General features: G+C 40.4%; 1 protein-coding gene and 1 long non-coding RNA gene across 3 annotated transcripts; both read left to right on the top strand.

Moving 5' to 3' along the window:
- The first annotated feature begins 3,090 nt into the window (after positions 1 to 3,090).
- LOC147866345 (uncharacterized) lies at positions 3,091 to 4,033 on the top strand. Its single transcript, XR_015529541.1, has 3 exons — positions 3,091 to 3,135; positions 3,426 to 3,519; positions 3,992 to 4,033. It is a non-coding gene; the product is annotated as an uncharacterized LOC147866345 (long non-coding RNA).
- Positions 4,034 to 4,475: 442 nt separating this feature from the next.
- On the top strand, positions 4,476 to 8,622 carry LOC147866346 (cation/H(+) antiporter 18-like). Of its 2 annotated transcripts, none has more exons than XM_087316788.1 (3): positions 4,476 to 4,844; positions 5,679 to 6,738; positions 6,814 to 6,968. In XM_087316788.1, exons 1-3 carry the CDS (start codon positions 4,656 to 4,658, stop codon positions 6,951 to 6,953), a joined length of 1,389 nt encoding a protein of 462 aa, XP_087172914.1. In that variant the 5' UTR covers positions 4,476 to 4,655; the 3' UTR covers positions 6,954 to 6,968. The 2 variants fall into 2 exon arrangements, with proteins under 2 accessions (XP_087172914.1, XP_087172913.1); XM_087316787.1 differs by lacking the exon at positions 6,814 to 6,968 and adding an exon at positions 7,024 to 8,622 and having other exon boundaries at positions 4,480 to 4,844; positions 5,679 to 6,680.
- Positions 8,623 to 14,810: the final 6,188 nt, after the last annotated feature.

A 14,810-nucleotide genomic window follows, 5' to 3' on the forward strand; every position in this document is an offset into this window, starting at 1 on the left:
GCACATGAAACTAAAACCCACTATTGATTGGTCATTTGCATCTAATGACGTGAATCTTCTACATATCCCACTCACTCTCCAATCATCACTAAATTTATTATGACTACTCATACATATGTCTAGACTCTAGACTCCATCTTTACACATCACTTATAAGTTATATATAGTTAAAGGACACAATATAAAGAAGCCATGAAGAGGGTCTATTAGTATGCCTTGAATAGGTTTCCCTTTAGTATGCCTTGAATTGAACACATATAATGATTCCCTCGAGAAACAACAATATCAATGTGAATTAAACGTGTTGTAATATTTCTTGCAAATTTACTTTCCATGTAGACATCTTAATGGTATGCTAGATTATATTACATCTTGAGACACTCCATTAAACTTTAGTTACTCATCAAAAGTGACAACCTATTTAGATACATGGTGTGTTACCACTCATGATTCTATAAACAATGGCAAGGCGGTGACATTGATGGAAGGAAACATGTATGGATTTTATGCATACAACGATCCCAAGAAAGAAGGATTGTGGGGGTTTCAAACATTTATAACATGAAAGATAAGTTAGTCGAAATTGTTTGTGTAAAGACATCATGTGAAATTTGGGTTTTCTAGAATACCCTTTAAGGTTTTCAATGTTAACAAGAGAAGAGGAAGATCCACAAATTCTATGTTTATCATTGTTAAATTACAATAAATGAAAGTGGCTAGGAATAAAGTTATTTTTTTCATAATCAACGAGTGAATATAGGTCAAGTTTTGTATGACGAACATCCAATCTCATTACCATGATGACGTTTATAATGAGTTTAATAGCCAATGGACTAAAGTGATAACAATGCTAAATTTTGTGAAATGATCACTCTACAAGGCAATTCACCATTATCTTAAGCAAGTTTTATTTAACGGAAAACTCTAGAATACCTTGAGCATTTTTATGTTTACTAGAATACCCTTTAAGGTTTTCAAAGTTAACAAGATAAGAGGAAGATCCACAAATTCCATGTTTATCATTGTTAAATTACAATAAATGAAAGTGGCTAGGAATAAAGTTATTTTTTTCATAATCAATGAATGAATATAGGTCAAGTTTTGTATGAAGAACCTCCAATCCCATTACCATGATGGCTTTTATAATGAGTTTAATAGCCTATGGACTAAAGTGATAACAATGCTAAATTTTGTGAAATGATCACTCTACAAGGCAATTCAAACATAATCCACGAGTTTAATAAGTTGTCACTTTTGAAACCTATAGTTGTGATTGATAGGGAGATGACTCACATCATAAGCATGTTACAAAGCGATGTGTGTGTTGGTGATGCATCAACATAATGGTTCTAACTTCTACTCAAGCAAATTGGATTTCTTTATTAAGTTTAGATTAGTTGTTTTATCAATGTCAAGGTTCTAGTTTGAATTAGGAAAAGGTACTCAAGTCCACATCCAAAATCAATTTTAAAATCAATCAAAGTTGGAATTTACCATATGCGTATATTTGACATCACTCATGATTTATAATGAATATTTAGTGATTTGAGTATTGTATTTTTAAAATTGCTTCTAAAATTATGCATATATTGTTACTTTGCAAGAAAATTGTGCCAACACATCGCCAAATACAACTTAGCAAAATGTTATAGGCTAACCATAATGAGCATAAGAACTTATATGAACGTTCCATGTCCAAATCATTGTGTTCTTTCAACCATTAGTTAGAGAGATTTCATACATACACAAATGTAGAAATGGTTGTGGGGTTTATCCATCAATGAGCAATGACTTCTTAGAATCGATTGATATTTTGATACATGTTTTCCATAGAACACGGTGGCCGCTTGGGTTCGATATTGTTATTTCACAATGCCTTTGATACCCTTATCTTGCGATAGGTTTCCTAACTTTCCAATGGTCAATGATCCATTTTAAGTTAAAGGTTATCTTCTTAATGCTCATCTAGTAATGTTACTGAAATCAACATAGTCGCGCATTGCATGATGCTTACCTATCGAGACACACGAGACTTATTTTTTAAAATTATTTCCTCCCAAATGAAATATTATTGTGACAATAACAAGTTCCAAGATGCATATATCTCTAGATGCATTGCAATGGATCCGCTATTCAGATAATTCAATTGCTAGTCAATGAGATATTATTGGTGTTTTATGGTAGGCATTTCACTATTATAAATATGTTTTCAATTTTTTTGGTCATCGGTACATTGAATGTACCACGATTAGGAATTTGTATGGTCTAGAGTCATTTCCAATAACCACCCAACCAAGAGTCTTGTACATTACCAGATCTCCAAAATCTAAAAGTTGTTGGCACAACAGTCAAACCCCTCCTTAACAATTCTTTACCCACTTGTATAGCGTACTGAAAAAAAAGGGATTTGCTTACTCGATTTTAGATGTGTAAATGTAGTTTCTAAGGTAGTTGCATGAGGCCTTTCGCTATTCGACATGTTGGTTGATGTGGGTATGGTGGTTGTGTTTTCATGTATGAGTTCTTTGTAGCCTTTGGGAATATTTCCATTAATACCAAGGTGAATCTTTTTTTTTTAAAGTACCACTAGTGGTTCTTTATTAGAACCAAACATGAAGCTTGACATTATGTTGAAGTTAAATCGTTCCCTTTTCCATAACGTTAGTATAACTATAGAAAATGGTATATTTTTGGATTATTCTCATTAAAAAATTGTTGACTCAAATAAAATATTGAAATCAATGAAGTGAAGGTCATGCATGTTATTGAGGTGTTTGCCATTATCTTATTAAGTTTATGAGAGTAGATGAGTTTAAAAGAACTATCATTATTGTGTCGTAATGTAATGGATATGGTGTATAGATTGTCAAAGCACATGGAACCAATTAAAATATGCAGCCAAATATTCTTCTTTAGAAAAAATAATAAAGTTCAATTTGCTAAAGAGTTGCAATCGTTATTGGCAAATATAAGTAATTTGTTTAATGTGAATTTTTCTAATAACATATTACCTTCGAGAAGGAAAAAATGCGAAGTAATGCAATACTATAAATACATATGTCATATGCTTCTACTTCCATACTTTGCACGTAATGTGACATGTTGCTAGGAACAAGGAACAAAACTTTTGTAAGGGTAGACAACAAGCATATTCTAACTCTTGACTCAACTCTTTCATGCAGCATTTGAATATTGCTAATATAAGTGTATGCAAGTATGCATTCACGCTTCATGGAAATTATAAACATTTAAGAAAGTTGGCATTGATTAACATGACTCTTGAGTAATTTCTTAAATTCAAAATATCCTATGCAAAAGACATTTGCATTTCATGCTATGAAATTGTTTTGTTAGAAACTCACACCTTTGTTGATTACAACAATTGACAATAAGTGACTTATATTTCCATAACATTTATTATTAAGCTAGACAAAAAAAAATTGAACACACAAGCAAGGAAGGTGTGTCACATCAGACTAGACAAGCAAAAGCAAGAGATTCTTCATGCTATGTGAATATGTGCTTTATTTTACTACTTAGTTTGTCAAAAATATGATCAATCCTAACCCAAATTCTTTGTGTGTCTCAAATTCCTAAAGTTGTTGGCTAAACCAATATTAGACTATGAAGAACAAATCAAATTAAAACAATATAATTTAAGAAATAAAACTAAAATGATAAGATCGGCACTTTAGAGAGGGATTCAACCACTTTCTAGCATTTCTCCATGGAAAGAAAACTTCTACTGCCTTGCATTTAACACACGCCTACAATAACAAAAACATTCAGAGATGCACTTTATCTCTTGAAAAACTTGGGGACTTTGTCCCTTTGTCCTTGGAGACTTGACTCCATCCCTAATAAAAAAAGTAGGGTTACTACTAGCATACAAAATGGTTCTCTTCCAAATCATCAACAAGTTTGTTCTAACTCATTTTTCTCCTATTGATGTATGTAATGTTTACGTGCCAAAGTTATAGCAAAAGGAAAGAAGGTAGGTTTTCCCTAACAACAATTATACTGGACATTTGTCTTGAAGAAGTTGAAATCAATTGTAGCAATACAACTCGTACATATAACATATACCTTGGGGCATAAAACGTTGGTCTCTTAAGGTAATACATGTTGCTTCATACTAGTTATCGTATTGAGTTGGTCTCTCCAAATTCTGTTCCCAGAGAAAAAGAAAGGTTGCTTGTTGCTTTGACTAGATGAGTCTCTTAAAACACAAGACTCCTAGATTGGCGAGGCTTTGTCCGCTTTTCTTTTCCATGTGTTGAAGTGTGAAAAGGGCTTGGAAACAATTGATAATTGCCCATTTACGACTTCTAGGGGGGAAAATGGGTTTTAGTCCACCACGATGCCACATGAAATGAGGAGAGTAAAGAATGAAGTGATATATCTTTTAAATATTTAAGAATAAATGGAATAGAAGTCAATGAATTCATTTCTTTATAAATGGATCATCAAATGAACCCATTGCTTCCTAGAGGTAGATCTATCATTATATTTAGTGTGTACTTCCCTTACTACATTAATCACACCTAATGAAGCAATTAAGCCATTCATCATATTAAGTCATACCCACTAATCAGATACATATTGGGTTGATTAAATTTTACTAACCATATTCAGCACAAAATTCATTTGACACAATGGGTAGTACTAGCAATTGTCCCAAATCAATGGCTGCAACATCAAATGGTGTTTTCCAAGGCGATAATCCTGTCAATTTCGCGCTTCCTCTTCTTATCGTTCAAATTTGTCTGGTTCTAATCTTGACTCGTACCCTAGCCATTTTCCTCAAACCCTTTCGACAACCTCGGGTCATCGCCGAAATCATAGTATGAATCTAACTCAATATTTTTTTTTTCTTGCTATTTGGATCATAGTCCAAAATCTGAACTATATATTATTGAACTTTTATTTGGGCAATTCATCAAAATACCCTCTAGGTTTTTGGACATTTACGAGAATACCCCCTAAGTATCATACTTCTAGTAGTTTATAAAAACATTGAGGCGTATTCAAGTAGATACTCAAAATGTTCGGCCTATTTTTGGCATTTCCCCGTTATCATAGGCAATTGTTGTGATAGGCTATATTAGGCTATATTAGGCTTATTTTATTGGTGTATTTCACATTATGGTTGCTTGAATGGTATTGTGTTGAGTTTCTATTTGTGTGGCAAAGCATACATAGGTAGGTGCAAGACTATACCTAACTAGGTATGTGAAATTGTGTACGTAGAAGTTCATAGTAAAATGACTTGACACTTGTATGTATATGTGTGGCAAAATGCCTAAATTTTGTAGGGCTACATGATGGCAAAATGTCTGAAAAACCAAAACGTGCTTGTTGAATGTACATATGTGGGGAAAATATCTACAACTTCTTATACATATGTGAGAAATGTTTCCAAAACATCTTGTATATGTGTGGGAATTGGGATATATCCATCCGAAATTTGCCCATTTGTTACTTCAAATAGTGTCATTGATTTCTTGTTTCAAATATATTTATCATTTGGGTTATGGGAAACACACAAATGTTTGAATGATATCTTGACGAAGTTCTTTACGGCCATTGTTGGTCGAATTCTATCGTAGTCATCACTACTATCTCGTTTCTAATATTATGACCATGGATTCAAGCTTCGGGTTTTGTAAGTTATGCAGGGGGGGATCTTGTTGGGACCGTCAGCCCTCGGAAAAAGCCACACATTCACGAACAACATCTTCCCGAAAAAGAGCCTAGTGGTGCTCGAGACTATAGCGGACATCGGCCTCATCTTCTTCTTATTCATGGTCGGGCTCGAACTCGACCTAAAGGCAATGAAGAAAACGGGACGGCAAGCAATGACAATAGCGGCGGCCGGGATCACAGTCCCATTCATTGCGGGGGTTGGCGTCTCGATCGTGTTGCACAACACCATAGTGACAGAAGGGAGCTTCCCAGCATTTCTCGTCTTCATGGGTGTGGCATTGTCCATCACGGCATTCCCGGTGTTGGCAAGGATCTTGGCGGAAAGGCGGCTATTGACAACGGATGTGGGGCAGATGGCCATGGCAGCCGCAGCCGTGAATGATGTCGTGGCTTGGATCCTATTAGCCCTCGCGGTCGCCCTATCGGGATCTCACAAGAGTCCCACCATCGCCGTGTGGGTCCTCCTCTCGGGCCTCGCCTACGTTATCTTCATGTTCCTCGTGGTTAAGCCCATGATGGGCATCATCGCACGGCAAGCCATCGAGCACGAGCCTGTCCAAGAAGTGTACATTGCGATAACCCTCGCCGGAGTCCTTCTCGCGGGCTTCTTCACCGATGCCATCGGGATTCATAGCATCTTCGGGGCCTTCATCTTCGGGCTCATCATCCCCAAGGAGGGCCCATTCGCCGGAATCCTGATCGAGAAGATCGAAGATCTTGTCACTATCCTAATGCTTCCTCTCTACTTCGCGACGAGTGGATTGAAGACCAACATCGGCACCATACACGGGGCGCAATCCGTCGGTCTTTTGGTTCTTGTCATCACTACCGCATGTGTAGGTAAGATCATGGGCACCTTCACCGTGGCGAAATTGTATAAGATGAATGTGAGGAAGTCCTTTACCTTGGGCTTTTTGATGAACACCAAGGGTCTCGTGGAGCTCATCGTCCTCAACATCGGAAAGGATCGCGGGGTAAGTGGCCAATCCAAATCAAGTGTGAATTCAATCTTTAAAACATCTAGACAATTAGGTGTGAATTCAATGATCTTTAAAACATTTAGACAAATTAGGTGTGAATTCAATCTTTAAACATTTAGACAATTAGTTGTGAATTCAATCTTTAAAACATTTAGACAATTAGGTGTGAATCCAATCATTAAACATGCAGACAAATTAGGTTTAATATTTTACATAGCTAACTCATTATGGTATAACTGCACCCACCTCCTAGGGGATAAAGCTTAGTATAGTCTAATGTTATGTCTCAATCCATTTGAAATTATAGATGTAGCTGAATGTTTGGTTCATCTTTTAGGTCCTGAACGACGAGGTGTTCGCCATTATGGTGATAATGGCGCTCTTCACGACCTTCATCACCACTCCGGTGGTGATTGCACTCTACAAGCCGGCACGCACTCGTGTACCATACAAGAGGCGGACATTGTACCTCTCGCCCATTGAGAGGAAGGCGTCAGACATGGACCCGGAGCTCCGTGTCCTCGCGTGCGTCCATGGGATGCCGAATGTGCATGCCATCATCAACGTGGTAGAGGCAGCGAGGGGCACATCCCAGCGGAGGCGCCCATTGCACATGTACATCCTCCACCTTCTAGAGTACTCGGAGCGCTCATCATCCATCATGAAGCTCCAGAGGGTCCGCCGGGATGGGCTACCGTTCTGGGACAAGCAGCAACACGAGGTCGACAATGTGGTGATCGCGTTCGAGGCGTACGGACAATTGAGCAAAGTCACGGTCCGGCCGATGACTGCCATCTCGCGGTTCGACGACATGCACGAGGACATCTGTGCCACTGCGGCCGACAAGCGTGTGTCCATCATCATCTTGCCCTTCTATAAACACTCACGGCCGAGTGCAATGAGCACGAACAATGCCATGTGGGAAGGGCACAGCGCAGGCCTCCGCCACGTGACCCAGAAGGTGCTCCTTCACGCGCCGTGCTCCGTCGCAGTGCTCGTGGATCGGGGCATCGGGATGGCATCGTTCTCCTCGTCTTTTGTTGATCGGCATGTTGGAGTGCTTTTCTTCGGGGGCCCGGACGACCGAGAAGCGCTCGCTTTCGGTTACCGAATGGCCGAACACCCCGGCATTAAGCTCAGTGTCTTCCGATTCGTATTCAACGATCTCACCGACATGGCTAGTACAGAGGTATCCAGTGATGGTCACAACAACAACAACAATGCCGGCCATGTGGCAGTGAATTTGCCGTCTCATCCTTCGGGATCCGGATTCTCGATAAATTCCCGGTTCTCGCACGGGGGCCACGACACCTTTGATTACATGGTGGGAGCGGACAAGATAGATTGGGCGAAGGAGACGAAGATGGATGAGGAGTGCTTAGCATTGGCCAAGTCGAGGCAGCCCAACGCGTCACTCTCGCCATTGCTGTCCCAGATCGGGGGCGGCCGCAGCGGGGAAGATACCCTCCAAGGGGCTGGGGTACAAATAAGGTTCGAGGAGAGGGTGGTTGGGGCCAGTCCGACCGGGGCAGCGCTCGAGATAGCAAGGTCTGAGGGCCTGAATCTCGTGATCGTGGGGAGGGGGAGGCGGCCCTCCCCGCTCATCTCGGCCGCATTCTCAGGGCAGCATGCTGAGTACGTGGAGCTGGGCCCGATCGGCGAGGCGTTGGTGGCCGCACCCGAGATCCAATGCTCGGTGCTGGCGGTGCAACAGCACGATCCCGAGCTCGTGGAACCCGGGGAGGCAGGGCAGCACGAGGCCGCCGTGCCCTCCGAGAAAGTGGTGGAGGTCTCCACCCCGTCCATCAAGGCCGGCAGGGGCCTGCGCCAGCTGTCCTCGCCCAGCGTGGTCGTCATCACCGGACCGACCACGGGAGGGGGTTCGGTTACCACCGCGAGGGAACAAGAGACTTGACTCAAGCTCCGGAGGGTGGTGAACGGTAGAGTTGACTTATAAGCAAAGTCAACGTTAGGGTAAAAGGGGGGGAGGGGAGGAGGGATGAGGAGGAGGGCATACAAGTGTCATTGTAATATGTCATCAAATCAAAACAAATAAGTATGTGCATGTATGTATGTATAAGTTTCTTCTCGCCGAAAAGGTTTTCCTCTTCGAAAGGTTGTCCTTGTTTGTACATCTTTTTATACGAAGGCCCGATGACCCAACATTGTGCTTTCGAAATTGCACACAAAACCGACGAAACAAATGGGCATTTCCTAATCACTCCTTTTTCATGCTCTTACGGAAGCCCCATGAAACAATGCACATGCAACAAATATTTCCGTGAAACAATGCACAAGCAACAAATATTTCAAGCTTGTTATTGCTACAAGGCAAGTATCAATGCATCGCCCAACTTGAATTGACTACGCTTAGGGTCATCGATATTCAAACGAAATATTTAAGTGGCTCACAGAAATTGATGGTGTGATTATGACTTGTTTGGGGTTGAAGACAGGTGATTTTTAGACAAATGCAAATAACCATGATAGTTAATAATGCTTGCATTATAATGTTTTGATACATTCCTTGTTATGCCCTCAATTTATGGTTGGACTCAAGACCAACAACAACAACAACAAAATGTTAGGAAGGAGTTCCAACATTTAGGACAACCAAAAGGTGAGTTGGGACAAGTTGGGATAGAGAGAGCATGGGCCTCACATTGTTGTTGGGGCTAGCCATTGGGGCCTTAGAGTTGGGACTAGCCGGGACTAACCATGGGGGCATGCCTGTTGGGATGAGGACTAGATTGTCTTGTGAATCCTAGTTAGTTTTGGGACAGTTTTGAAGTTTGGACAAACTGGGCTCCCCACACTCTCGAAGATTTGTATTTTAATTTGTCGGATTTACAAAAAGAAACACATGATCTCACCTTAGGTTACTATGACCTATTTTCCTTTGCTAAGAGGGGGCATGGTCTCCAACATTCAAGTTTGAGGTTCCTCCACCCCAATCACGCAAAGGCTACACCACAACCTTCTAATGTTCTAGAACAACTCAAGTACATATAGCAACACACAACCTACCCACATGTTCCTCCCAAACTGTTTTCCTTATTCCTTACTAGTAAACATGGGTCGTCAATCTGCCCTTCGCATCATTGTGCCATAGACCAAGATCATGATGGTCATTGGGCCGGTGGGAGCATGGCCTAGCTTGCTATGGTAAACCACCCCAAAGATAGTAGGACTACCGCTTTCGGCTTAGTGGACACATCTCCACGAGCTCATAATGGAAATGTGTCCACCCCGGACGAAAATAGCAGTCCACCTTTGTTTTTCCAATCTTTCTCGAGCCTATATATGTCATCGTAATGAGGTTCGATTTGCAACAAATTTCTTTGAACATGAACTATTTTGTTTTGGCTTGTACTCCTCTCTCTCTCTCTCTCTCTCTCTCATGAAACACTCGAGAACTAATAATAATGCAACTTGTTTGAAAATTTGAAGCCTGCTTAGTTTTTTATATATATTGTCAATTCTAATCTCGAGGAAACATAACAAAAATCATTAATTACGGGAAAAGCTAACTTCCATTTTCTTTATTTTAGTTTAGAAAATAGTCAACCACAATATCATTCATTGTGATCATAATGACTTTGAATGGGATAGATAGCGTAATATCGACACACACTTGGGATACTAAAGACAAGTGGCAACTAAATAACATGCACCTTCCTACTTTTAAGAAAACGTAAAGAGAAAAAGAGATAAACAAAGGCCGGCATACACACACTCACACATCCTCAGATACCGTTCGAGAGAGAAGGGCTACACAATTTAAAGAAAACTTAAGAGAAACGGCAACAAGGGATTAATTGCAGTGTAAAGAGATACACTTTTGGAAGTTTCGAGTAACAATGGGCAAAGCTATAAAAGTATATACATGTACACACTATAGTACTTGGAAGGCAGTGAACTATAATTTAGTATGAAACATTAGGCTTGATTTTATCATTGGGCAAGTTTCCTATATGGCAACATTAGTTTTACCACCACCTACTAACATAGTAGCCAGTAGTAAACATTAACAATTCACTTATTTACCCATTTACCTTGAATTACTAGTTCAACAAGTAGCTCTCTTAAACTAAACTTAGTCGATATTAGCTAATGGCTCATAATATGTATGCAAAGTTTAACTTAGAATATTGAAATTACCATATATTTTGAAGATTGCATATTTGTAAATATAAAGACTTTAAATGATTATAGAATATCAATATTATTCGCAAACCAATCATTCTAAACAATTTCATAGGTATGAATACTCTTGTCCAATTTTTTTGTCATTGTGGTATCAAGTCGAGTGTGAGCCTAAAGGTATTAACTTGAAATTTATTGCAAATTGTCTATGAGTAGATTCCTTAACATGACTAGGGGTGTTTGATGAGTGCTAACAATAAGTGTTAAGAATGATATTTTCGCTAAAAGTCAACATCACTCATCCTAGTTGTGGTTCTTGATAACATATTATGTAAATTTTCCATGTCTAACATGCAAAGGTTTATCACATATTTACTTCTAAGTTCTGAGTATATTTATTGAAACAATCATGTAAATATTATTTAATTATGAACACTATAGCCCTTCTCACAAAAAGAACATGGGCATAGGTCAACATAGAGAATAGACTAATTTTATGTGCAACGCTTTTGTATTTGATGGTAGACATGGAGTGAAAGCATATCTACGAAAGTTAAAGGGAGTAGTAATGTGGCAATTTTCTTTATTGGAGCAAGTGGTAATCCTTTCCTTGGTGGAATGTCCGTCTTGCGTATTGGCAATTCAACATGTTCCATTACCCATGTCGTATAGTGTAGTTAGTGGGTGACCATACTTCATGGTCACACCCATTGTAAGTTGTGTTTTTTACACACATTTATTAATATAATTGTGTGTTTTCACCAAAGAGAGAGAGAGAGAGAGAGAGAGAGAGAGAGAGAGAGAGAGAGAAAGAAAGAAAGATATATTAACGTCTTCTAAGGCCAAATTTGGCCCATGAGACAAATAGGTTACAACAAAAATGAGTGTTTATCCAATCATCAAAACTAAAAATAAAAGAAAATAGCTTAAGCTAAGAAAGTTCTAGTAGTGTACAAAACTTTGCACTAAGCCTAATCTCATTTCCACCCAAGTCTCTCAAAAAGAAGTGGGGGGTCAAAAGTTTTTGGTGTGGGTGTGACCCATGGTCCCGATGCATAGAGTGCCCTAGCCATGGCTTCTAGGCGGTGTAGTTCATGTTCCCTTATTTTCTTTATTGCTTCTACATCTCGTCGAGTTGCTTTGAAACCCGGCATCTGAGGGCGTTTGGTTCTTCTTTGATTTTCTGCTTCATCAAGGAGAAGTCCGAGTGGTGCAGGTGTGTCGACATTCATTGTCTCCCCCTGTTCCTGAAAAACTTCATTTGTTATATGTTGGTAAACATTAGCAACATTATTATCAACGTTTTGTAATTTATTCTCTCTGTGTTGTTTCAATTCTAAGATGTATCTACCTAATTTCTTTATATCTAGTGTATCTAATAGTTTAGGGAGGGTGGGAGAGGAACCAAGTATGTCTTGGTATTTTGCCCTTATCTCGGCATAGGTGGGGCATTTGCATGTAAAATGGTACTAATCCTCTATTTCTATGTGGCATAACCTACATATCCTTTCCTCCCTAGGGACTCCATTAGTACGTCCATTCTCAATCTCAAGTTGGTGAGATGATATTCTAAGTTGACCAATGGCAACCCTTAGTGCATGTGGTAAGAATACATCTAGATATTTTGGGCGCGTGATAAAACCTAACTCAGAGAAGTGCATAAAGTGTTCCTTATAGTACGACATTTTAGATGGGAGTGGCTCTAGTGGGGTGATCCATTTATACCGAGTATAAATTTGCCATATTTCTTGGCGTATTACTTTATTACGGTCCTCATGAGAGATTAAAGTGTTATCAGTCGTGTGGTCGTACTTAAGGGGGGGGAGGTTAGTAATGTCTAGACCGTTGGCAAGAAGCCAACTCACCATCATGCCATACCATGAGCTAGTATAGCCGGACTCATACAATGCTCGAGAAGCCTTAAAGGCTTGGTGGGATATTCTATCAAGTGTTGTTGGTTATGTATCCTGTGTATAAAGACTACCAGTTGAAAAAGTGCTTCTACTAACATAGGGGGTAGAGTGAACTCAGCCCTAATAATGTCATGTGGGACCGACGATTTGCTTCGGAGTTGGCGTGATAAGATCATCACCAATGGTCTCTCTAATTGCGTCCACATGAAAGATGGTAGTCCTGGGGCCCAAACCACTTATGCATACATGAGAGAGGGAGTCACTAATGAGTCAAAGAGCCACCCTTTAGTTCGTAGCTCTTGGAAGTATGCTTGGTGGCATTGTCTCTTGAGGAGTGAGAGGGAGGCATGTCCTTTTGTAAGTCTATCCTTCGCTGCTTGTGTCATCGAAAATTTACCTGAGCGGGCACTGAAAGTGACTCCGAGATAGACATATGATCCAACCACCTCAACTGGGCTATGGGAGATAGTTAGGTGACACTTAGCTCTAACTTGGGCCGACGTGTGGAAGATAAGGACTTTAGTTTTCCCTAGATTCACTACCAATCCTCGTTGTGTGCAAAAGTCATCTAAGGCATTAAGGTGCCTTTGTAGGTCATGTTCAGATTCAGAGAGAAAAACTATGTCGTCTGCATAGAGCAAGATACGCACCTGCGTATCCCCAAGGACTACTCCATTGCCTCCCTTACGAGCAATAAAATCTGTGATCTCATCAATGTAGATCCCAAAAAGAGTCGGAGATAAGGGGCAACCTTGTTTTACACCAATAGTGCTAGTGAAACTATCGGATATGCCGCCTGGGCATCAAACACACCCGGACACTTGTTCATATAGTGCGTAGATGGCCCAAACCATGTCATCTGGTATCCTCAAGCTCTTAAGCCTATCAAACAACCGCTCTCTAGGGACCGTGTCAAAGGCTTTGCGGAAGTCCACAAAACAACAATATAGTTTCTTCTTGCGAGCCTTAGTCTGGTCAATTAAGCATCTAAGTGTGAAGATATGGTCAATAGTGGAGAAGGCTCGTCTAAAGCCAGCCTGTTCAGGTGCACGAAGATTTAAGGTCTCCATATACTCGCTAAGCTCTGCCTCCATTACTGCACCATATAATTTAGCAAGGGTATGACCTATCATAATGGTCCTATAAGTATTTGGGTCCATGGGGTCCCCCCCTTTATGTATGGGGGCCACTGTGTTCATGGTCCATTGTGATGGAAAACCCTCTGCGAGGGCACGATTGAAGATTAGAGTTAGCAAGGGAACTAGGCACTCTCTCGCGTATATGATGTGTTCTGCTCGCAATCCTGTGTGGTCCATGGACTTCCTATGTTGCAATTTCTTTATGACCTTCGTGACCCTAGAGGTCGTGAAGAGTGTCCCCACAGTAGGTCGGGGAGTAGAAGGCATTGGAATGGGTGGTTGGTTTGGGATGTGGTAAAATCTCTCTGTATAAGTGTGCCAAGTTTCGGGATCTTCGATGGGTGTTTGTGGTCTTGGTTCTGTTAAGGATCTTTGTATCGATGGAGTAAGCTCCTCGATGTCGTGGCGGGATTTGGACCGTCGTATACCCTCTTGATGGCGAATCGGGTGGAGATGGTTGTCGGATACCTCCGAGCCTCACACTCACTCAACGATTAGTAAATGATTAAGCACGATATCTCTCTCACTCTCTCAAGCTCTCTCTCATAGACAATAGATTAATAGATATAGACAATAAGAAGAAAGAGTATGTCTATTATTAACCCTCTTTGCTAAGAGGTCTAGCACCAACAAGGAGAGAGATTAGTGTTCTCTAACTTAACACTTCACTAATCTCTCTTAAGCTCAAAGGTTACAAGAAGGAGGAGAGGAAGCTCTAGCTCTAATCAATAGGAGATCTTTACAAATGGGAGAACCCCCACAAAGCCACTATTATGTGGTTTATATAGCTTTCACGTTTAGGGTATGGGCCTTTCACACTCTGATGTCCTTTAGCCCTCTTTCCTCTTGTCATTCCCTCTTCGTAGGTCCTTTAACCATATTGTGTCCTTGTTGATGCGCTCTTCTTCACAACTAGTCGTGGTGTT

Source organism: Azolla caroliniana, unplaced genomic scaffold (genome assembly GCF_043228905.1).
Source record: "Azolla caroliniana isolate FFs.n. ecotype wild unplaced genomic scaffold, voAzoCaro1.0.p SCAF_3, whole genome shotgun sequence".
In the NCBI taxonomy this organism is placed as follows: domain Eukaryota; kingdom Viridiplantae; phylum Streptophyta; class Polypodiopsida; order Salviniales; family Salviniaceae; genus Azolla; species Azolla caroliniana.

What these genes read in the sequence shown, in the direction of transcription:
- LOC147866346 (XM_087316787.1), top strand. Translation starts at nt 4,656, where the DNA reads ATGGGTAGTACTAGCAATTGTCCCAAATCAATGGCTGCAACATCAAAT. An exon ending in GGGTCATCGCCGAAATCATA is followed by an intron (nt 4,845 to 5,678) that starts GTATGAATCTAA and finishes TAAGTTATGCAG; the next exon opens with GGGGGGATCTTGTTGGGACC. An exon ending in ACATCGGAAAGGATCGCGGG is followed by an intron (nt 6,681 to 7,023) that starts GTAAGTGGCCAA and finishes TTCATCTTTTAG; the next exon opens with GTCCTGAACGACGAGGTGTT.